The sequence below is a fragment of the Eublepharis macularius genome, chromosome 17 (genome assembly GCF_028583425.1).
Source record: "Eublepharis macularius isolate TG4126 chromosome 17, MPM_Emac_v1.0, whole genome shotgun sequence".
Taxonomy (NCBI): domain Eukaryota; kingdom Metazoa; phylum Chordata; class Lepidosauria; order Squamata; family Eublepharidae; genus Eublepharis; species Eublepharis macularius.
Genome location: NC_072806.1, coordinates 7,606,330 through 7,630,729, shown reverse-complemented (window position 1 = coordinate 7,630,729; position 24,400 = coordinate 7,606,330). Strand labels below are relative to the sequence as shown.

Sequence of the window (24,400 nt, the reverse complement as noted above, 5' to 3'; positions counted from 1 at the left end):
ACAGAGAAGCGTTTTTATCCATACGCCCATCTACTTATGGCTTCAAAGAAGGGCAGAAGTCGTCTCCTTAACCATTGGGTCTTCTCCCATGCCAATCTGTCAGTTCCTATTCTATTGGATGATATCCTCCAGGAGGCGGGAAAAGCTGTTTCGACCGGTGGGGTGGAACTAACTCACTCGTCATCATGAGCGCCTCCATCAGGGGCGATTCTATTGGTAGCTGCCTTGTCCGTTGAGAGATTCTTGGTGTATGATTGGCTGATTGGCAACACGGTCCTTGGTGTTGACAGGAGAGAGGAGGAAGAGGCGGAGGAAGGGAAAGAAGGAAGGCAAGCGGCGAACCGGGCCGAAACGGAGGATGATTTAGAAGGGAAGGAGCCGCCCGACGGCGGGGGCGTGCTTGGTGGGTGAGTGAGGGGGACCGCCAGGCCTTTCCCGCCTTTTTCCTGCTCAGCGCCCCTCCCCCACGGCAGTTTACCTCAGGATTTGAACTCGAGTTTGTCAACCTCCAGATGGGGCCTGGAGATCTCCCGGAATTACAACGGATCTTCAGGCCACATAAAGAAAATGTGGACTTTGGAGGGTGGGATTTGTGGCATGAGACCCTGGCGACCTCTCCCTCCTCAAACCCAGCCCTCAGGCTCCACCCCTAAGTCTCCAGGACTCTCCCAGCCTTGAGTTGGCAACCCAGACTGCACCTCACAATAAACTGGCATGTCCCTCCCCTGTGTGGCTGACCAAAGCTGCACACACAGGGTCACCCCCACAGAGAAGACCGGCCCCCTTGATGTGTTTGTAGTCTGCATTTTCCTAAAATAATTTTAAAAATATATTTACACACCTCCTCCCAAAAGACTGGGAGCTTCTGCTGGAGGATTTGCCAGCAATGCAAGAAAACTTGATTTTGTAATACAAAATTCCTAGTCCAATCCAATCTTCCTGGATGTAAGCTTTTCACAGCTCAAATCGCGCTTCATCCGATGATGCAGCATTTTTCAAAATTACTGTATGTGTGTGTGTGTGTGTGTGTGTGTGTGTGTATATATATATATATATATATATATATATATATACACGAATGTATATATGTGTGTGTGTATATACATATATATACATATACACACGTGTGTGTATATGTGTGTGTGTGATTGTATGTATGTACGTGTGTGTATACACATATACACACACTATATATGTAATGTTTACATGATTGCGACCAGTGTATTTATTTGTTTTTATTGTATGTATTTATTTGCTGTTAATCCACTCTGAGCCTGCTTTCAGGCAGAGCAGACTATATTAAACAAATAAATATAGAATATATATCATAAATATATATAAAATAAATACATTTATAAAATAAATTATCAGTATATACACACGCGCGCGCGCACGCACACACATATAATGGTTTTTGTCGATTTAACTGGGGAGAATTTAATGCAGGGAGAAAATCTGGGGAAAGATTGATTTTGTGGCAGATGAAGCCTTTCTCCATGCAGAATGCAAAACAAGTCTAGGGAGCCGTTTGGAGACGGGATTGAGGTTTTGACCCTGTGTGCGGCATTTGGGGGATACATCGAAGCTGTACAGGGCCAGAACTGGCAAAAAAGCCCGTGTGGAAAAGAACTAAAAGAAAAGTAACACACCCGTTCCCCCAACATAGCTTGACAAGAAGTGAACATGCTTCAAGAGGAAATTGAGAGTAAATTAAAGGCAAAAAAGGGTGGGGGTGGGGGTGGAAGAATCAGCCTGCTCAAACCCCCCCCCCCACAAGAGAAGCCCAGAAGGGAAGAACTTGGGGGATGGAGTGGGATTTCCAAATGCTCACCCCCATGACTGTGAATCCAACAGCCAGCTTTAAAAAACAGAGGGCGTGAACTTTGTTTTTAAACACAGCTAATTAAATGTTTCAATGTGAATTAGAAACAGCCTCAGATACAGGGAGGGTAACCTTCCCACGGATCCTCCTCTTGCTTTTTCTCTTAGCTGTCAATAACAGCAGGCTCCCCTGCTGATCTCTGGTCTTACTTAATCGTTTACAGAAATGTGCAAATGGTAAATGAAATGCATTTAATAATGTACATCCCTAATTATAGTAATTATTAATTCTTATTGTGATCATTAATTTTATTGTTTATAGCATGTTCCCCTTTTATTATAATTATAATGTATCCTATTATCATTATATTGTTGTTGCTGTAATTATGTCTGCGTAACAGTATAACTATAATAGTATATTACATATGAAGTTTATAATAGTGCTATAACTACATCATATTAGGTGATAATCAGATTATAACAGCGATATTTTGGAAGAACAGCATTTCATATTAATATTACCATTATAAAGTATTGCACTGTGTAGCATAATGGGTTGTTTCCGACTGTTCAGCTGATGAGCAGATTGCCTTTTTTCATCCCAATCAGCCTTCCTCCAGCGGAAGTGGCTCTTCCTCCCAAAGAAGTTCCTTGTACTGGAGGAATGCTCAGCATTTAGCTGAGTGGAGATATAGGCAGGGATCATTTTGTAGAAAAAGAGCTGGAGGAACTCATTAGCATAACTCATTAGCATATGCCATGCTCCTTGACATCACCAGAAGTGTGTCATTATCATAACTGATTTGCATATGCCACACACCCCTGACATCACCTATCCTGGCTGTTTTGGATCCAATCCTAGCCATTCAGGGCCGAAATTGGGCTCAAAATGGCAAAGGGGCCCTAAATGACTGAAAGTGTCCCTTTTGGGCCTGATTTGGGGCTGAAATGGCCCAGATCGGGTCAGTGCCCGGCACCGATCCAATCCAAGCTGTTTCAGCTCCAGTCCAGGCTGAAATTGGCCCAAAATGGCTGAAAGTCAGGTGGGCAGGGCCACCTGACGTGACCTCTTTGGAGAACTGCCGGAACTGCGTTCCTGCGCGTTCCTCCTTGAAATGAGCCCTGGATATAGGATACAACTCTATATGATAATAATAAGGTAATATATATGGTTTTATATAAGACATTTAAAAGCCACCTTTCCACCCAATTTAGGATCCTCAAGCCCATTCAATGGGCTTAGATTAGAGTAACTCTGTTTAAGATGGCACTGAATGGGTAGGTGGGTCAGGGTGTGTATGTGTGCTAATCAGTCTCCTCCCATATTCCATAATTATTGCTGTCAATACAGGGTTATGATTTGAATTATTCTTAATGTTGTTATACACAATCTTGCTGGCTGGTTTTATTATTTCTTGTTAATAATAAATGATAATTTAACAAGTGAGTAAGTTCTCAAGGCAATCCTGTTTTGAGTCACTCCGGTCTAAGCCCAATGAAGACAATCAGTTTAGACTGGACTAATACTGCATAGGATTGCACTGTACATATAGTAATAGGAAGAAATAACACATTAATAAATTGTTGGTATTATTAACAAGAAATACCATCGCTAAGGGAGCAGTCCTAAGCAGATCTACACAGAAGTGAGTTCTGGTTTGTTCAATAGGACTTATTCCCAGGAAAGTGTGCTTAGGATTGCAGCCTTACTGCTGTTGTAAATAATGATAGAATTTACTGCAATAAGTAATTTAATGTCTTGCTTTCAATAATAATAATAAGACATAACTAGTTATCAAGTTGTTATTAAGAATGTAAGCATGCTCTTGGCTCAGACCAAATATCCTTTCCTTAAAAAAGAGCCCTTTGCCAAGTGAACGACGTAGAGCCACAGCCTCCCTTCAACTCTTGGCAATTTTTTCATCTTCAGAGAACCAAGTGGGCTTGAGGTCCTGGACCCTGACTTTCTGCCACCATGTCGGGGACTGTCACTATCCTCCAGCAGTTTGCTGGCGGCCTCAAGAGCCGCAACGAAGAGACCAGGGCAAAAGCTGCCAAAGATTTGCAGCATTATGTCACCATGGAGCTCCGCGAGGTGAGTAGCCTGAGGAGGGAGAGCAGAGAGATGAATTCTCAGCTACTGCCTGGAACCTGAATGTGCAGATCCATGAAAGGCACAGTTTTCCCACTCCCGTCCCTGGAAGGGCTTTTGTTGAACACCTTCACTCTCCTACCCAGCTGTAACTTGGCTTATAAACTCAATAACCAGGTATCTTAAAAGCCTGCCTGGGCTGCTAAAGCTATTCATTTTAAGAATTTTTTTTTTGTGACCAGTTGTTTCTGTATTTACTGTTTTTATCTAAATTGTTCACTTTTTTAAAAAAAAGGTTCATAATATTAGTGCTGGGGGTGTTATGATTTGTTGTTGTTTTTGTAATTTTAACATCATGTAAACCGCTTCAAGATGAGTATGTGGAACATTCGAATATTAGAAACAAACACATTTACTGCAGATTTCCTTCATCAAGGCAGCAGTGACTAAATATAAGGAAATTATTCCAGTCTGGGTCTGCATTTTTCTTACACCTTTTTTTCCTCCAAGAAAGATTTGAGGAGGCTAAAAAGTGATTTTGTTATTACTTGAAATAATCATGGCTAGGAGAAAGCTACTAACTGGGTTAACATTTATCTTTTTTCTCCCTGCACAGATGAGCCAAGAGGAGTCCACTCGTTTCTATGACCAGCTCAATCATCACATCTTTGAACTGGTCTCCAGTTCAGATGCCAATGAGAGGAAAGGAGGCATTTTGGCTATAGGTGAGTATGTGCGTGTCCATCCAACTAAAGGAAACTGAATACCTTCTGGTGAGAATTTCTTTTCTTGGTTGCCTTTATAGATTACACAATTTATAAACTATTTTCTTAAAAGAAAACAAAAAAACAGCCGAAACAGCAGTGCAGAAACAAGCCACACAATTATGTGAATGCCAAGAAACCTTGCCCATAAGCCATTTTGGTCACTTCACAGTTAGTCTGCGTACTGTTGTAGTCATTCAGTCTGTGAGCCGCTTTTCTGCCAGCAGCACTCAAAGCAACTTACAATGAAAAGAAGCAAAACTTGAAAAAGTGAGTTAATGCAACTGTCAAAAACAGTTCAGAAGAGGAGGCAGTATGATGTAGTGGTTAGAGATGGTTGGCCGAGGACTAGGGAGATCTAGAGTCAGCCACGAAGATGACTAAGTGATCTCGATTCAGTCGTGCTGTGTTAGTGTAACCTGCCTCAACGTGTTGTTAAGAGGATAAAACACAGGACAGGAGAAACACGTAAGACCATAAATCTTTATGTTGGAGAAGTTAACAAAGAGCATTAATTGTTAGTTATCAAGGAAAACAATAGCACAGCAGAAAGCTGTATGCCCTATGCACTCTTTGTTCGTCCCCACATACGATGTGGTCAGTTTTAAATGCACCGCTTAGTAGGTAAGGGGAGAGGCAGGTTTCTAAAGAATGAAGCAAACTTAGCAATAAGGTCTTTTCCATTCCCATTGCTGTGCTGAAACAAGGAGCCTTGTCTTACTAACTTTTTTTCTATAGTCAGGGCACCCTATATACACAAGAGTTTTCAACTGAAGAATCCTGAATACTGGCCATGGAGTAGCTTCTTGTTGCAGAGGGATGTATTCTAGTGTCCCCTTGATTCTGCCAGTACACTAACCAGGCCTGATGGGATCGTGGTGGGCTAGAAGTTCAATAAGTTAAATGGGTTCTCCCTGTACGGACTGAGAGTATGCCCTAGAATTTATCTGGGGCTTTGTGTTGCTGAGAGTGATTGGTAGCAGATGGGCAAATTGCCTTTTGGAGAAGCGTAGCTACCATTGTGTATGTTCTCATTTAAGAATTCTTCACCAGCCTGTGAGGAATCCCAATATTTTCCAGAGTGTGGTTTGCAGATCAGCGATATTTTATATTTTAAGGAGTTGGTTATCTGGGGGAGACCAATGGCTTTGTGTTTCTCTTGTTTCCCACTCTCTTACGCATTACACCTACCCCATCCCAAGACTCACACACAGGTTCAATTTGAAAGCAATTGCAAGAAGGTAGGAATAACCAATAAGCCTTTTTTTTTGTCTGGTGTTTTAAAGTTGATGCAGTATTGGTTTGAAATTGTTTCTGTGAATTTAGTGCTGTTGAAAGGTGCCGGCTTGACATCCCTGGACGCTGATGGCCTGTTCATCTACGGCGCAGGTACAACTCAGGAAGTGGCCGTGTGAGCTTCTGCCACACTGTCCCCTCCTTTGCCGGTGTGCCTCAACTCTCAGTCTGCTGGGGAGAAAAGGGTGGGGCGGGGCCACAGGCTCCATGTTTCATCTCCGCTGAGACAGAATGGGCAAGGCTAAGGACAATTGTTGGTGCAGGTGGCTATTTGGAGACATCTGCCTGGAGAGAATGTAATGGAGGCAGCTGGGTGGAGTTCTGCTACAAACAGGGATCAACTTTGTGGACTTGAGAACACTTTACTGTTGACCTAATTAATTCAAACTTTCAAAAAAGTCTCTCTCTCATTTCTATTTTTATGGTGATTTGTGGTACAGGAAGAATTAGTGGAAGTCTCTTTACACCAGCGGATTGTGGGAATACTAAGGCTCATCCCGTCAATCTTGCCCCAGGAGCACTCTTCCACCTTTAAAAATACCCATGGTGCTTTCTGTTTCCTAGCAAGCCTCATCGGCGTTGAGGGAGGTAATGCCACTCGCATTGGAAGGTTTGCCAACTACCTGAGGAACCTCCTCCCCTCCAATGACCCTGTTGTCATGGAGATGGCCTCGAAAGCCATTGGGCGCCTGGCCATGGCAGGTGACACCTTCACGGCCGAATATGTGGAGTTTGAAGTCAAGCGGGCTCTGGAGTGGCTGGGAGCTGATAGGAATGAAGGTCGGAGGCACGCAGCGGTAAGCGTCCCTTCTGCAGCTAGATAGGGTGGGAGTTGCATGTGGGAAGGTGAGCACTGGGGAAGCTGTCATTCAAAGGAAGTTCAGGAGCTGGGAACTGCCGCAGCACATCAGTTGGTAAAGATAGACTTGCTTCCTCTAGTTGCCTGGGCTTGCTTTTGCCTCCTCTTCTCATCTCGGTGCCTTAAATACTGCTCATAAATGTACCCTGCACAGTTTTGGCCCCAGGCTAACCCTGAACATTAACACCTCCATGTGCATATGCTTACCATCAAAGCTTTACCTCCACGGTTTCCCCCAAATAAGCTTGAGAATTGTTGTTTGGTGAGAATGTTGGAAATCCCTAGTTAACAAATCCCATTCACAGAGCCACAGTTCCCAGGGTTCTCTAAGAAGAGGGAACGACTATTAAACCAATTTAAATCTGTGGGGAAGATATGTCTTGAGGGCGGGGGGACTTTTGCTGATCCGTGCCAAGCTTTTTCAGTAGAAAAGCTTGGTGTAAATAAACTGTCCACCCTGGAAGGATTAGTAGACAAATAGCCTGGCCTTTCAGATAAGCATAATGTGGAAGGCATCAAACTCCTCTTCTATGTATGGGTTCCTTTGAGGAGGAACCATGGCTCAGTGGCAAAGTACAAGCTTTGCAAGACCAAGGTCCCAGCAGCTCCAGTTTAAAAAGCCCAGGTACCAAGCGTTCAGAAAGCTCTTTCTTTGCCTGAGACCCCGGAGAGCTCTGCCAGTTGGAAGATGGAGGGACCAAAATCTGACTTGGCAGAAGGTAGCTTAAGATGTTATGCGTGAGAGTGGAAGCCTTTTGGCAAACCTCTGCAACTCTCTCCCACCCCCTCTCCTCCCGGCTCTTCTCCAGGTCTTGGTCTTGCGGGAGCTGGCCATCAGCGTTCCCACGTTCTTCTTCCAGCAAGTGCAGCCGTTTTTTGACAACATCTTTGTTGCCGTGTGGGATCCGAAGCAGGCCATCCGTGAGGGAGCTGTTTCTGCCCTGCGAGCCTGCCTCATCCTCACCACGCAGCGGGAGTCGAAAGAGATGCAGAAGCCGCAGTGGTACCGGGTAAGGAGAGAGTCTTTGAGGGCAATCCCTTTGTGTGGCAGGGTTTTTTGTAAATCAAGGAATGTAGGTTACCTGACGTTTGACCCGCTGGGTCAGAAATTTATTGGCCACCAGAGTAGGCTGGACTTTCTCATGCACAGGTAGCATGTTCTTGAAAGATGGAGTCTGGCTGCTGTAGCGGCTCTCATTCTATGTAAGTTTACTTGGAATCAAGTACCATTAATTCAGCAGAACATATTAACAGATGACCATATATAGGATTGCAGCCTTAGCATTAGATAGCCCTGTCCATCAGCTAGCTTCTTTTTTTTTCTTTCTTGTCTCTGGAAGTTTGAGCTGACCTATTACACAGGGATAAGGAGGGGAATCAATTTTTGTCCAGGTTTTCCCCGCAAAGGGAGGAAAAAGGGTTTCCTCTTGGGAAGGAAAAATGAGGGGAGGGGCTCTGGTTGTTCAAGGGCTGGGTTCCCAACCTTTGTGAGCCTGCAGGCACCTTTGGAATTTTGAGTGGGATGGTGAGTGCCACCCTTAAATGGTGTCTGTGATAGAGGGAGCCAAACCTGAAACGGCAGAGGCGAACGCAATACCTCCCTCATCGCTTTGCAAAAGAATAAAAAGAAAGGAAACCCTGGTGGGGAGGGAGAAAGAGAAGAGAAAATAAAAAGAAGGAAAGCTTAAAGGGGGAATGGAACCACAAGCTGATCTTCTAGATTAAATAATCCCCAAATCGCAACAGTCGTATTTATTGAATTTCCTTGTACTGTTTATGTGCCTTGGTCTCTGTTGTTCTTTCTTCCATTATCTTATATGTTTATGCCCCTTTTTAAGCCTGCTTGGCTCCCCAAACAGTTTATAATTAACAGATATAATAATTTTAAAATTAAAGCTGCACAGTTCCATTTCAAATACGGCAGCTTTTGTTGGGACTTGACAGGCAGGATTCGTACTGACAGCTGGGAAAGTTGATGATGGGGGCAGGGGAGAGAAGCGTCCCAGATGTTGTCCCTTCACTCATAGGCCCTCTGTCCCAGCTGCTGATGGCCTCTGACTGTTGGGCCTGACAGTGTCTCTGCCCAGTCAAAAGGGCTTCTCTTTTGTAAGCACACCCCCAATAACAATAAACTGGAAAGTTGAGACCCAGAAGCTGCTGAGGCTTAGCAGAGCACTGAGATGCTGGGACTGCCCGTTTGTAGAGATGGTGGTGTGGGAGCATTTTTGTCTGCTTTCTTAATGATGAATAATATTTGTTCAGCAAACATACGAGGAAGCTGAGAAGGGTTTTGATGAGACCGTGGCCAAAGAGAAGGGTATGAATCGGGACGACAGAATCCACGGTGCCTTACTGATCCTTAACGAGTTGGTGAGAATCAGCAGCATGGAGGGAGAGGTGAGTTCCTGACGGAGGAGGCGACCAGCATCTGGTCCTAAGGACAGCCAGATGGCGACAGCCATTCTGGCCCTGAGTTCACAAAACAGGGTATAAATTTAGAATCTCTGTCAGTTGCTGGTGACCATGATAGCTGTATGCCGTTAGCACTTCCATGTTCTGAAGAAGCGTACTTCTGAATACCGCCGGCAGGGTAAGGCGTACATTGGTGGGAAACTGTCACACGCGAGATGCACGAGTGGGCTTCCGGAAAGCACGTGGCTGGCCCCTGCTTGGAAATAAGATGCTGGGCTCGGCGGTCCAGCAGGGCTCTTCTTATGACCCTTCCTTGCAAAGGGAGGTTCCTTGGAGCTGCCTCTCTTCTAAGCTTCCTTTGTCTCTTCTTTTCACCAGCGTCTTCGAGAAGAGATGGAGGAGATCACACAGCAGCAGATGGTGCACGACAAATACTGCAAAGACCTGCTGGGCTTTGGGAACAAACCTCGCCACATCACCCCCTTTGCCAGCTTCCAGTCTGTCCAGCCCCAGCAGTCGAATGCTTTGATGGGGCTGCTGGGGTACAGCCCCCATCAGGCGATTGTGGGCTTCAACGCATCGCCTGTCCCAGCTAAGTCAACTTTGGTAGAGAGCCGGTGCTGCAGGGAACTAATGGAAGAGAAGTTTGACCAGGTGAATTTGGAGGCCTTCCGCCCCGCCCCCCACCGCTTGCTTGCAAGCTGCAGCAAGCATGGCCACTTGGAAAACTTCCTTTAGATAAAATCCTGATAGACAGCAAGGTTTACTCAGCTGTCTCCTGCCTAATCTGTCCTAGGAAGACACAGAGAGGGAGCTGAGATTGCTTCGATATGTTTCTTCAGAGGTAGCTACTTAAAAGGCTGTTAGCTTGGAGCCCTACTTGGCCAACAGCGTAATTATGTCCTCTAGTTTAAACTGACCCACTTGATTTTTTTTATTCTTTCCCTCTGGTAGACTGATATGCTCCAAAGCAAAAGGGCAAAACACACCAAGTATTGGGTGCCACACCTCAGTGACGACTGGCTGACATTGGGGCAGATTGGGTCTTTAATTTACCAGGAAAGGTGCCGTTGAGCCTCTGCCCTGGAGGGCTGCTGGGGGTCAGGCAAGGAGCAAGCCAAGCTTAACCCGCTGGTGCTGGAAGCACTGCCATAAGTACTTGCCTTGGACCTAGGTAGGGATGGCATGGGAGGAAGTGATGAGCGAGGCTGTGTTTGTTGGGGTCACCGTGAGCAGAGGTTAAACGGGCCTTGCAGGACTGCTCAACTAAACTAGTGCCTGTGCCATTTTACTAACTGGATCTGCCTCTGGCCATGGCAGCTGCCAGTAGGGCCAGCTGTGCTGTCAGCTCCCCGTCGTGTGGAAAAATCCTATTTACAGAGTTGCTGTAGCATAGTAGTTAAGTGGTTGGACTGCAAATTAGCACTCTGCCAGTTCAAATCCCACTACTGCCATGAGCTCAGCGGGAGGCCTTGGGGAAGCCACTCCTCTCAACCCTACCTGCATCGTGTGGAAAATAATAACACTGGCCTTGTTCAGTGCTGAGTGGAGCACTAATCTGTCTAGAAGAGCGATATATAAACTCAGTTTCTTGTTTCCTCTCTTTGTTGCAACTGTAGATGTAAGTGAGGCTAGGAGGAAGTCATATGAGGTAGCAGAGACTTGAAAGATGGACCTAGTTTTCACAAACAGTAGATGAGGGGATAAATCTATTTCCGGAGTATATCCGCTTCAGACTGTGGGGAGGAGCCTGGCGTGAATGGATGTTTCTCAATGCAAAAGGAAAGAATCTCTACAGTCTCCCTGGCATGCTAGATGTCTGTACTCAGGGAGGAGGAGCAATTAGTTGCGTTGGCTCTAATGTGAAGTCTGAGTTGATCCAGTCTAGAGATGCGTTTACTATCTCATTTGTTGTTGATGAGAACTGGGCCATTGTAAAAATTCCTTAAAACTTTGCTCTTCTGTTTTTCAGGTGTGTTCTTGGGTTCTGAAGTGTCGGAGCAGCAAGAACTCTCTGATCCAAATGACAGTCCTGAGCTTGCTGCCACGGCTGGCTGCTTTCCGGCCTTCTGCTTTCACAGGTAAAAAGTTCCAAGGGTCAGAGAAGCTGGGGAGGGGGCGGAATTGTCCCATCTGTTCGTTCTGTTCTATAGTGGACATAAAGGAATACAGAATATATAGTACGTTTTTACTCTACAGGTTGGTCTGTGCTAGGTGGGAGAAATATGTCCACCTAATTGCTGTGCCACTTGTACAGACAAAGCAATAGAAGCTCCAGTTTCTATAGTTATCTTCAGGATGGTCTTGCTTGATAACAGACTCTGGAACCAGAATCTCTTAAATCTTATTTTAGCCTTATGGGCTGGCTGGCGAAGAATGATTGGGGGTACCTGCAGAGCACCTTCCCACCACCGTACGTGGCTTTCCGCATCTGCTGATGGAAATTTTGACATTTAGGCAGGTTTAATCATTGTGACTCTTTTTTTAAAAAAAAAAAGATTAAGGACTGAATGAACTCTTGCTCATGGTCTTCCTCTTTTTCTTTTGTTTTTTACCAGCTGACAACTACCTTCCAGACACCATGAACCACGTCTTGAGCTGTGTTAAGAAAGAAAAGGAGCGAACTGCAGCTTTCCAGGCACTGGGCTTGCTTTCTGTGGCTGTGCGGTCAGAATTCCAGGTTTACCTGCCTAAGGTCTTAGAAATCATAAAGGCTGCCCTCCCGCCAAAGGATTTTGCCCATAAGTGAGTGCCTGTTGGGACCTCTTGGGAAGAAGTAAACTTGATACCTTCGTATCCATTGAAGTCAGTTGAGCATCCTGTACGCAGGATACAACAAGGGGCCTTAGGATCATGTTGGGAAAGATTTTTTTGCTTCCCCCCCAACCACCCACTTTTTAAAACCTCCATTCTGATGAAGGGTTCTGGAGAACTCGGATTCTTGCTTGGTGTGATGTATATTTTTCATTGGCCTTAATGAATGGCCTGGCTTTTGTGTTTGAATTTTGCAGCCTTATCACTAGAGGATTTCCCCCTTCCATTTAGAGGTTTAACCTGGGATTTCCTGCATGCAAATATGTGGTTTTAACACTGAATTTGGGCCCCTCTCTTTGCTCTTTGTAGGATAGTTAATCGGTACATCATAATAAATAATAATAACAACATCTGCGCTTATATACCGCCCTTCTAGACAGATTAGTGCCTCACCCAGAGCAGTGAACAAGTTAGTGTTATTATTATTCCCACAATACAGTTGGGCAGCTGGGGCTGAGAGGAGTGGCTTACCCAAGGCCACCTACTGAGCTCATGGCAGTAGTGGGATTCGAACCAGTAGAGTGTTGATTCGCAGCCAAACCAACTAACCACTGTGCTACAGTCCTGGTTTGTTCTTAGCAACTGAATCTCCTTGGGGAGCCTTTGTCTTAAGAAGCAAAAAAGGTCAAAGGATGTCTTGCAAAATGTAACTTTCCCCTTATTCTGATGTATCTCTGCAGGAGGCAGAAGTCTGTACAGGTGGATGCCACAGTCTTTACCTGCATCAGCATGCTGGCCCGTGCGATGGGGCCCTCTATCCAGCAAGACATCAAGGAGCTTTTGGAACCTATGCTGGCTGTGGGACTGAGGTAGGACTCTCAGTTACCTCCATGTACCACTGTGTGGCGCACTTAACTCTGCAGTCAACTACCAAGCAGGATTTATTAAAGTAATAATAACAACATTCAACTTATATACCACCCTTCAGGACAACTTAATGCCCACTCAGAGCGCTTTACAAAGTATGCTATTATTGTCCCCACAATAAACACCCTGTGAGGTGGGCGGGGCTGAGAGAGCTCCAGAGGGCTGTGATTAGCTCAAGGTCACCCAGCTGGCTTCAAGTGGAGGAGTGGGGAATCAAACCTGGCTCTCCAGATTAGAGTCCCGCACTGTTAACCACTACACCAAACTGGCTTTGGGGTGACTCTTAGAGGAACTCTACTTCCAGCAAGTCTTCTGGATCACTCTTCTAGAACATCACAACATTTGAAGTGGTAATGTGTCTAAACACAGTGAGCATATGCTAGGAAGCTGCGATTGGCTGCCACATCGTTGGTTTTGCGCACATTGTGATTGCAGGCATGCATCTCTTCTGTAAAAGTTGACAGTGTTCACAACCCCCCACCTCCCCATAGTGAAGCATCCCTGAGAGCTGCGAAGAGCTTGCAAGCAGACTTTTGAGGCTTCTGTGCTCAGGAGATTCACTCCTGTTATGAAAACTGCAGCACTGGAATGTTTTGAATTGCCTTTCCCCAGTCAGCAGTGCCTGATGGGTACAGTATAGGGCAGGCTACAAGAGATACGAAAATAATCTATTTCAGTCCTCATTTTGCACAACTCCACATACTAATCCAGACCATAACGCAGTCAGAGAATAGGAGTGAATGATATACTCTGTGATAGAGGTGTCTGCTCAGTTTAAATAAATAAAGAACTTAGTTAATCTAGGCAGTTCAACCAAGAAAGATAAACTGCATATGCAAAGAACCCCTCTCCCCTATCAAGCTACCAGCACAGACCTCTTCTGAGCTGACTTTTGATGTGTGTGTGTGTGGGGGGGGGGATATTCAGCTTAAACAGCGGCAGCCTGTGCTCCCCTGGAAAAGACAGAACAATTACTGACTTGTAAGCCTCAACTGAGACACCCAGTGAACAAACCTCAAATGCCTATGCTTTTCTTTACCAACCAGATCTTAGTTACTGCCTGCACATCTGTTAGGTTTAAGAATGAGAATGATGCTTGCTTTCTGGTGAAACCGTCAGCTTCCCATGTGTTGGTTTGAGAGCCTGAGCAGCATGTGCTGGTATTTGAAGAATTTATAAAATTCCACATGAATTCCTAAGAAGGTCTGTCTACTTCCAGAGCTTGAAATACCTCCTGTAAGGGAAATGTCTAAGCAAGCAAATACTCCCCCCCGGCATTGCCACTTAGAGGAGAACTGGAGAGCTTCTTTTACCTTTGACCTCCCTCCACCTTCTTCTAGGAGTCTGGCCACTAAAATGGGATTGTGTCCAAGTGCAAAGTCTGAATTGTTTCATGAGAGGCAGGAAGGCTTGAAGGATTCCTCTGACTTCCTGGAATTGGGTGTTGGTTTGTATAGGGGTGGGAGAGAGAAGTCTCCCATTGTAGACTCAAAGGATTGGGGTTTTTGAATCCTGCTAGAGCTTGCTTAAGGATACTCCCTGTAAAATCAGTCCTGTTTGCACCTTAGAGGATAGAGAGGAAGGCTTGCTGTCGATCAAGATCCAGGCTTGCTAGCATCTAGCACCCATCAGCACTCCAAATTTTGACACACCCCTTATGAATGAACAGGGTAGCGGGGATTTTGGCAGTCGAAAATTGAATAGGAAGTAGTAACTAGGAATTGGAGCAAAAGTTAGTTCCAAAGGTGGGGTTGGTGTGTGAGGATGAGAGGGACCAAGTTCACAGCTGAATGCATACAAGTCAGTGGGGCTCTGCTTGATCGTGCAGAGGAGGGGAGAGGAACGTAGACAGCCTGGTCTGGAATTTTCCTTTCTAGTTGCCCTCATTGTGTTAAGAGAGGGGAGAAGGGCCATACGGTGAGCAGGTGTTTTGTTAGAAGCTGTGTTAATTTATTGTGATTTTATCTTGTATATTTTATCTTCTGTTGTAACCCGCCCTGAGCCCGCTTGTGGGGAGGGTGGGATATAAATAATAATAAATAATAAAAGAGTGAAGCTCTGGTGAGCCTTCTGAATGGTATGGTAGGCAAAGGCACCCTCAGAAGCAGGAATAGTGGTCCTGTGGCTTAACGCAAGAGCTGTGCTCCCCTTTGGCTCCTGGACTACTGTCACTGCATCGGTCAACCTGTGTCTGGGTCTGGACCCTTTTCAGATCGCCAGTAGGTTGGTCAATCTGATTTAATTCTTTCCCTGTCTCTCATAAATATATACTCCTCCACATAGAAAATTGGCATGTCTGCGGGAAGGGTTGTAGCTCAGTCTTCTCCTTCCTGCACTACATTTCTATGGGGGCGGGATTTTTGTGTGCGTACAGGAGCACCCCCCCCCCACACACACACACAGTTCAAGCACCAGTTGATCATCTCCGAGAAGCAAGGTTTGACGGAGTGGGAGGTGCCCAGAAACCATTTTGTCCAGCCGAAGTGACCACGTGGACCTGCTTCTTGCCCTCAGCCCTGCCTTGACAGCTGTGCTGTATGACTTGAGCCGTCAGATCCCGCAGCTGAAGAAGGAGATCCAGGACGGGCTGCTGAAGATGCTGTCCCTGGTGCTCATGCACAAGCCTCTGCGCCACCCAGGCATGCCCAAAGGTCTGGCCCACCAGCTGGCTTCGCCCAGCCTCACCAACATTCCCGAGGCCAGTGATGTGGGCAGCATCACTCTCGCGCTCCGCACTCTTGGCAACTTTGAGTTTGAAGGTAAGGAATTATGGGGGTGGGTGAAGCCTAGAGAAGGGGAGAGGTGGTGGTGGTGGCAGCAGTTATTGGCAACTGGTCACCTTCTGGAGTAGCTAAATGCATAAGAGCGTCTGTGAAGGCAATGCACGAACCAACTCCGAGTTCTTTTCTTTGCTCTTTGCCCCCTCCCTTTTGTGTGGGTTTGGAGATCTTAATATAAAGCCATGTTATGTGTGTGAAGCTTCCCCTTACTTCACCCCACCACCTGAAATCCTCGTCAAACTCAATGTGGCAAAGGAGCAGATCTCTTTTAACCTCTGAGAAAGACTCAGGGCTGCCAGAGCTCTGGAAGTGGCTTTGCAAAGCTAGTGCTGTCCTCTGTAGCTTGTCCCCAAATGAATGCCATCTGCATGTTTAATAAAGTCTCTGTTTTCAATAAAATAATTGAGACCTTTGCCTTGGTTACATAAATGGAACATTAAACATTGGGGTAGTCTTGTTCTGTTCAGTAAGAGGCCCTGTTTCCAGCATTCTTAATTTGTCGAGGCGGGGAATGTTCAGAAAGCTTCTCCCCCCGCCCCCCCCCCAGCAACAATAGGGTAGTTAGGAACTCTGTGTGTGTGTGTGTGTGTGTGTGCACATGCGCACGTGAGTAAGGCATTTTGGAAACTTTGATTATTTTTTTTAAACTCCACAACCCAACGCTTGTGAGAATGAGTTAAGAGTTTTGTAATTTAATTTATATCCTGCTCTTCAACCAGATGGGCTTTCAAAACAATTTACAGTTCAGATCAATAATATTATAGAACTTAATGAAGTGTGGCCATGTTGCCATGTTAATCTTCATCAGTGATATTAAGAGAATCCAGTTGCACCTGTTAGATTAATTTTTTGTTAATGCAATGCATAATTCAAACAGTGTTGTTGTTGCCTGGTGCTTCCGGGTCTCCCCTATTGGGTTCTTGTCTTTCCTGACAGCAGGGAGGTCAGCGGGGGGTGGGGGGAGATCAAGTCCTTTCACTGAGTTACTTGCTGACCCACCAGCTACCACTACGGGTCTTTCTACTCCCATACAGCCATTGAGCTGCTTTGTTTAGAAAGACTTACTTTCCATATCCCCTCGCTCTGCTTTGCAGCCGTATCCGGAGCATTACCTTCTCTACAAGTCTGCCCGATGCTTATGGTATTCAGAGACTCCTCTCTGTGCCCTCATTTGTTGGAGGCAGGGATGGTGCCACAGCAAAGCAGGCACTGAGACATGGGAAGTCCCTGGCACCAAACCTACAAGGTCTTTATGAGCCAGGAGAAAACGTTTCTATTTTCCTGATCTTTTAAAATGATTGTTTTCTCTATTGAAAGAATAGTCAGAATCTATTATCATTTTTGACTGTGAGCCACATAATGTCTCGCTGGATCTCTTTCCCCTTTTAATATGATTTATTGGTGGTTTTTAAATTAGTCACTCTTTCTGAAGTTTTGTTGTTGTAAGATCTGACATTGAGATGATTATTGTCTTAATTATGAAGGTGTTCTTAATAGGTTTATTTTAATCTGTTTTTACTGCTGCTGTTTTGTAGGGTTTTAAGTATTGTTCAGCTATGCCTCCTTCTATGGAGAAGGGCAGGATTTAAATAAATATTTTAAATAAAGCACATCCTATCATGTTTTTGTTTTCATTTCTGAAAATCTCCTCAGGTGAGAGATGATTCTTTTCTAAGAAATGGGAAATCTCCTTTCTTCTCCACCAACCTTTTAGGTCATTCTCTGACGCAGTTTGTCCGGCACTGCGCGGATCACTTTCTCAATAGCGAGCACAAAGAGATTCGGATGGAGGCGGCTCGCACTTGTTCGCGCTTGCTAACACCGTCCATTCACCTGATCAGTGGGCATGCCCATGTGGTCAGCCAGACTGCCGTTCAGGTGGTGGCAGATGTCCTCAGCAAACTGCTGGTGGTTGGGATCACAGATCCAGGTAAGTGCTGAAAGAGTGTGTGCGGGTGCTGAGTTCCTCTTACTTCACTAAGGCTTCAAGAATGGGCATGAACCTGGAGGCTGCCTCTGTGCATACCAGATGCTGAAGAAAATCGGTACTGGTTGGCCATCAGCTATATGTCTAGCTCAAATCTTTCCAAGTGTGTTTACCTGGCTGTTGTAGGAAACAGAATATTGGGAGTGATGAGCCTTGATCTGATCCTGTGAAAGAGTTCTTATGCTCTAATTCAGGGCAAGCCAAACTCTCATTCTTCTTGATCAGTTCTTCAGGGTGTTACAGCTTAGTAGTTCTTATGTGTCAAAGCCCCAGAGACCGTAGGTGTCATTCAGTGCTTCTAAGCACCCACCATTTGAGTGTGCTCTTTTCAGATCCCGACATCCGATACTGTGTGCTGGCTTCCCTGGATGAACGATTCGATGCACACCTGGCCCAGGCGGAGAATTTGCAGGCTCTCTTTGTAGCCCTGAATGACCAGGTGTTTGAAATCCGTGAACTGGCCATCTGCACCGTGGGCCGACTGAGCAGCATGAACCCCGCTTTCGTCATGCCGTTTCTGCGCAAGATGCTGATTCAGGTAATCTACGTTTTTATTATTATTATTTACACATTTGTTATTGGTACACTTGTTATTTGTACACTGTTATTGTACGCAGTGGTACACATACTTGATGGATACGGGTGGTTTCTTCATTTTGTAGTTTACAATAAAGCCCTATTTTTGATACTACTTCTAGTACTAACGTACTTTGTTCTGCCATAAACTTACCTCCATTGAGCCTAAAAAACCCCACTACTTGCCATGGGTCCTCAGTGACGTGCAGTTTTCCCCCCTTCAGATCCTAACTGAGCTGGAACACAGCGGTGTCGGCAGGATCAAGGAGCAGAGCGCCCGGATGCTGGGTCACTTGGTCTCTAATGCCCCACGGTTAATCCGCCCGTATATGGAGCCCATTCTCAAGGTAGGGCTTACGGGCAGATATTTCGAATGTATGCATTCATCCCATGATTGATTTGGTAGCTGCATCCAGCGCTTCTTTGGAAACACTGACAAAATGGGCTGTAAGTGAGCGAATGTGTTTTATTTCAGAGGTTCTTCCACCACCCAAATCTCCTTCTTTGTTATATCATTCCACAGGCCTTGATTGTGAAACTGAAAGACCCTGATTCTGACCCAAACCCTGGAGTGATCAATAATGTGCTGGCTACCATAGGCGAGCTGGCACAGGTAAGTGAGACTCTTTTGGGGTTTTGCTCATCAGAGTTGCTGCTTTTGTGTCAGTCGCAACATCGCCGTGTTTGCCATGTGCCTGTATCTCTTCTCTTTTTGCCTCTTTATTTCTCTTCATCAGGTGAGCGGGCTGGAGATGAGGAAGTGGGTGGATGAGCTTTTCATCATCATCATGGATATGCTCCAGGACTCCTCCTTGCTAGCGAAGAGACAGGTGAGCACGGGCTATGGAGTCCTTAGGTTATTCCTCTCTGGTCCTGGAAAACGGTGCCCACAAGCCTTGATGCCTGCTTGCAGTCCTCAAGGCATGCCCCTTCTTCCTGAAAGAACTGTGCTGGGATTTGAGAGCTTTGATAGATCTAGGGTATAAGCTGGACAAACAGTTGACTGCTCAGTAATTTCTACACCTCATTGGAACTCCCCTATAATAATGATATAATAATAATATTTGATTTATATACTGCCCTTCAGGACAACTTAACTCCCACTCAGAGCGGTTTACAAAGTATGTTATTATTATCCTCACAACAATCACCCTGTGAGGTGGGTGGGGCTGAGAGAGCTTCGACAAACTGTGACTGACTCAAGGTCACCCAGCTAGCTTCAAGCGGGGGAATGAGAAATCAAACCTGGTTCTCCAGATTAGAGTCCTGCCGCTCCTAACCACCCCACCAAACTGTCTCTCTCCCCTTTCCCTTGCTGTAAATCTCTTCCAGGTGGCTCTGTGGACACTGGGTCAACTGGTGGCTAGCACTGGCTACGTGGTGGAACCCTATAGGAAATACCCAACTCTCTTGGAAGTGTTGCTGAACTTCTTGAAGACTGAGCAGAACCAGGGCACCCGTAGAGAGGTGAGGCTCCCCCACCTCAGTTTCTGGCATTGGGCTGCTTGGTGCACTGCAATTGAAGGAGAGATTTTCTTGAATTAGCATTGAACAAGATGAACCGAATTAGCATATCTGATGCTTCTGTTAATTAAAAGGCAGTGGACGTGTGATAGTGGATTTCTGTGATTGAAATTCCAGGTGCATTGCTTGGCCCTTGGGGAGAAGGAAGAGTGGTGGGTGGGAAGACGGATTATATGCTGGGAAATATGCCATTTTTTTTGCTGGGAAGCTTGCACTGTTTTCCAGATCACAACATACTAAAAAAACCTGTGCAAATAAAGCCTTTTAAATTTCTTATAATTATTTTACTTTGAAGATTCATGCTTGCACTTTTTTTGTTTTTTGCTTTCTGTATTTTTGAATGCCTGGAATGCCAAGGCAAAGAGGAGGGAATGGAGAGATTGAAGAATGTACAAATGCGTGTGTGTGAGAAGGATGGATAAAAATATCCAGGGAGCTCTGCATGTCCCATGTACCTCTTTCCCCCAGCTGCTGGTATCCTATCCCTCTGCTAATATCTGGGCTTTCATTAGGACACTGTTCACTGGTTCCCAAATTCCCTGCAACTGTACAGTATGTGTCTTGGGGATTTTTGTCAATATCAAATTCCTTGTGAATACCAGATTCCACATATTGTCTGCTCTGCCCACTGAATTCCTGGTTTGATGATGCTTTTAACAGCATCGTCTCTTTTCCCATCAGCGATGCTGCCTTTAAAGCACTCTGACCCATGGCTTTTCTCCCTGCCAGGCAATCCGTGTCCTTGGTCTTTTGGGGGCCCTGGATCCCTACAAGCATAAAGTGAACATCGGCATGATCGATCAGTCACGAGATGCTTCGGCTGTCAGTCTGTCGGAGTCCAAATCCAGCCAAGATTCTTGTAAGTCGACGGGGAAAGAGGAGGTTCTGGTTCCGTATTCTTTTAGGGAAGTGAGCCTTGCGATTCAGGGGTTTCGTGAACAGTCATGCTAGCGTGGGCTTCGGGTAGGTGATTTTTAAACTCCCAGATCAATAGCAAATTTATTTAAGGTGCATTTTGATGATCTGTCTCTTCTGGACCTTATTTCCATGAGAATAGAAGGTAGCTTCTTGAAGCAGAATAGTGAGGATGGGCTCTCTAAGCTGGGCTAGCAGAATGTCTAAAAGAGTGAGGAACGAACCAGGAGAACCCCGGTTCACACCTCAGCCATGAGCCCACTCCTAGGCCTGGGGCACGTCACGCCCTTTCAGCATCAGTCGTTTCCTCAGCATTGTGGGGATAACAGTGCCTACAACCATTTGCAAGGGTTCCATGAACTGCTTTCAGTGAATACTAAAAGTGCTATAAACATGCTCCGTATTGTTTTACTGCTATTATTACAGCAACTTGGGGTCTTATGAGGAATCGTGGAAGAGGCAAGCATCATAGTGAGAAGAGAGGGGAGGGGAGGGGAAAGGCAAGCAAGCAATCCAATGAGAGAAAGTGCAGCTACAGTCTCACTGGTTGGTTTTATGTATCTTCATTAAGACATTTCTTTCCTGCGCTTCTGATCAGTGGCTCGCAAGAGGTGGCTTCCAACAATTTCAAACAATAAAACGGTATTAAAAATTTAAAAAGGCGAAAGCTAGCAGCAATAAAATCTGCAGCCAAAAACCATTAAAACTTAAAAATCCAAATGAAATCTTGACAATCTTGCTACAAGACAGAAACGGTTTGAAAAATGGAAGTCACAATAAAGGTGAAAAGAACAACAAATAGAAAGCTGAACAGAACTAAAGCTGAAAACAAAGGGCATGAAAACGAGCAGGATGAAGAATGCAAAGACAAGGCGCCTGATACTCAGGAGTCTTGGACACCAGGCAAATAGCCATTGAGAGGGAGTCCCAAAGGCAAAGTGCCACAACTGAGAAGACCCTGTCCCTGGTACCCTACTAGCCTTATTTTTAAAAGTAGGGAAGGGAGGCACAATGAAGAACTTCTGAAGAACTACTACCTACCAAGTACATTTTTCTTCCACCGTTCCTCAAATGAGATCAGGGCAGTATACATGGTTCTCTTTTACCATTTTATTCTCCCAACTTTCTGTGAGGTTGGATGTCCGAGTGGAGATTTGAACCTGAGTCTCTTAGATCCTGGTCTGTCAGCGACCAGTGTACCATGCCAGCCTTTCACGGGATCTCGCCTGTTGGGCATGTTCATAACGGGAGGAGGAAGTGCTTTGGAGCAAAGGTGTCTCTATTTGAAACCATTTCCACAAAAAGATGCATCGTAGGTGTCTGAGGAAATAGTTACACATAAAAATTGACTGCCCATCCTCCTCTTCATTGAAAACCAGGGCGACTGCTGTCCAAGAAATTCTTTGAGCAGTCTGGTTTTAAACAATGCAGCAGCCTGTCTGTCCAACGAAATTGGCACGGGGAAGATGCCCGCGAGTGCACTCAGTACACGTGTGCTTGGTTTTCTTCATTTCCTGCCTCTTGCCTGTTTGTGTAGCTGTTTCCTGGATTAGAAAAAGTTAAAGGTGCGAAACTGCTTGATGGGGTGTGGCTGTACAGCTGCGTGCCACATGTTTGCTTCAATCACTTTTGTTTCCCCCTATGAGGCATTTATTTAAAATTATTAGTGATCTGGATTTTTCAGTTGAGCACAGTAAACCCGTCTGTGAAGGTTGGAACCCCTAAAGCAAAACATATGAAAGGCTATAAAGAAGTACCCACCAGTTTTTGGAAGCTGCACTCTTCAAGGGTTGGATGCGAAGTCAGTATTTGAACATGCCCAAGCCAAAGTAGAGAAGGGAGCCAGCAGAAGTAAAGGGATTATGAACCTGTCTAACGGTGTCTATAACCATTTCAACTTGTAAGATTTTCTGAGGAATTTAAAAGCCCCTTTAAAATTAAATTTAGAATAAATATTTAGAAAAATGATTAGATGGCTATACTTGCTCAGATTGTGAAGTTCTATTGAAGAGTGGGTAGGATTCCATACTCTCTCCTACGTAGCTGCTTGGTTTTATGCATGAACTAACAGAATAAATTAGGCAAAATAATAAAAACTGAAAAATAATGTATGGAAAATAAAATTAAACACATTTACATACTTGGTAGATGTCACAGAATTTGTGTAGCTTACAGTATTATAAATTTTATTAGTTTTTATCCCACCATTCCTTGAAGGAGCTTGGTAGACAGCATACATGGTTTTGTTCTCTTGTTGTCCCTTCCAATTTTATCCCTACAACAGCCTTGTCAGGAGAGAGTAAGAGTGGAACAAAGTCATCCAGTAAGCTTCATGGATGAGAAGGGCTGAAATGGAGTATTCTCAGCCACAAGTCCATCATTCTAAGTACTGCTTCATGCCAACTGTTAATAGAAGAAGAAAGATGAGGGGGGGGGGGTTGGCAGATGGAAGAGACCACAGCATTAGATTAGCAGCATTGCAAGGAATCTAATGAACTGTGTAGGGCTTTTGACCTGTGTCTCTCATGCACCAAACTACGTGGCCTCCAAAGCAGGTGTGTGTTTGGATTCACTTTTGCTGTTCAGCTGCTGTTGTGGACATGTACCTGGCACAACTGGTGTTAATTCCCTCCTTTTCAGCTGATTACAGCACCAGTGAGATGTTGGTCAACATGGGCAACCTCCCCCTGGACGAGTTCTACCCAGCAGTCTCCATGGTTGCGCTGATGAGGATCTTCCGCGACCAGTCATTGTCTCACCATCACACAATGGTGGTCCAAGCCATCACGTTCATTTTCAAGTCTCTCGGGCTCAAGTGCGTGCAGTTCCTTCCTCAGGTCATGCCCACCTTCCTCAATGTCATTCGCGTTTGTGATGGTGCCATCCGTGAGGTGAGTGCACCCTTGTACGGCTTTTTTTCTCTTCCCATGTGCTCCTCTCCCCTGGAACCAGATTCCCTGTTAAGAACAAACAGGCGATTTGGATGTTTGGGGCATTCCTGTGCTGAACCGTTGACTGCCAGACTCACTGCAAAAGTGAGTTTTTTGCTTGTGCTTCCTGTCTCTCGGTTTGGTGCTTTCCTGGGAAATGGTGTGCTGCCGATCGCTCCCTCGCTTTTTTGCAAGAGCAACTGCTGTATAGAGGCTTCCTTTTAAAGGCTAGCTCCACATTGGGCTTTCATGTGGAACCCAATTCCCTGCCGCAGAAAGGAAGCCTCTCTGACTCTGGTCTCGCTTTGGCTGGCTTGCATCTCCTACCCCACTTCTAATCTTCAAACATCTGCAACCGTAGTGTGCTGTCTCCCCCCCCCCCCCCGGTTGCCTTTAAAAGGAAAGAGTGTGCATTGCCATAACTGGCAAACTTCCCATTCATTGTCTACCTAAATCCCACCACAGTTCCTCTAATCACTTTCCCATTCAGTGATTCAATTTCAGCTTAAAGGCCTGAACCAAACCTATTATTTACTCCAGGCTTTCCAGATTTGCAAGCCTGCTGTTTCTGGGCGGTCTCTTGCATACCATGGGCATGGAGCACGTTTGAAAATGTCCAGGGCTTCCAATCACTTTTCCTCCCCCTCTCCCCCCCCCCCAAAGAATCCATCCCCAGAAGGGAGTGGGTTGGCTGAGGTAGTACTGAGTGAGCTGGAATATGAAAAAGACTTGCATTTCAGTTTGCCCACTGGACTAAATTTCT

At 45.4% G+C, this 24,400-nt stretch overlaps 1 protein-coding gene across 3 annotated transcripts in view; it reads left to right on the top strand.

The window, feature by feature from the left end:
• The first annotated feature begins 311 nt into the window (after nucleotides 1-311).
• MTOR (mechanistic target of rapamycin kinase) overlaps nucleotides 312-24,400 on the top strand; it is a 99,893-nt gene continuing 75,804 nt past the window's right edge. For 2 of the 3 annotated variants that reach the window (XM_055001101.1, XM_055001099.1), the window contains exons 1-19: nucleotides 312-407; nucleotides 3,752-3,916; nucleotides 4,530-4,638; nucleotides 6,538-6,770; nucleotides 7,642-7,842; nucleotides 9,095-9,229; nucleotides 9,623-9,898; nucleotides 11,217-11,325; nucleotides 11,803-11,989; nucleotides 12,739-12,867; nucleotides 15,440-15,684; nucleotides 17,420-17,635; nucleotides 18,025-18,230; nucleotides 18,493-18,615; nucleotides 18,792-18,881; nucleotides 19,006-19,098; nucleotides 19,601-19,735; nucleotides 20,522-20,651; nucleotides 23,348-23,598. In XM_055001101.1, coding sequence (XP_054857076.1) covers nucleotides 3,797-3,916; nucleotides 4,530-4,638; nucleotides 6,538-6,770; nucleotides 7,642-7,842; nucleotides 9,095-9,229; nucleotides 9,623-9,898; nucleotides 11,217-11,325; nucleotides 11,803-11,989; nucleotides 12,739-12,867; nucleotides 15,440-15,684; nucleotides 17,420-17,635; nucleotides 18,025-18,230; nucleotides 18,493-18,615; nucleotides 18,792-18,881; nucleotides 19,006-19,098; nucleotides 19,601-19,735; nucleotides 20,522-20,651; nucleotides 23,348-23,598 — 2,988 coding nt within the window. In that variant the 5' untranslated portion in view covers nucleotides 312-407; nucleotides 3,752-3,796. The remainder of the gene's footprint in view (nucleotides 408-3,751; nucleotides 3,917-4,529; nucleotides 4,639-6,537; nucleotides 6,771-7,641; nucleotides 7,843-9,094; nucleotides 9,230-9,622; nucleotides 9,899-11,216; nucleotides 11,326-11,802; nucleotides 11,990-12,738; nucleotides 12,868-15,439; nucleotides 15,685-17,419; nucleotides 17,636-18,024; nucleotides 18,231-18,492; nucleotides 18,616-18,791; nucleotides 18,882-19,005; nucleotides 19,099-19,600; nucleotides 19,736-20,521; nucleotides 20,652-23,347; nucleotides 23,599-24,400) is intronic. The other variant, XM_055001100.1, reaches the window with a different exon arrangement.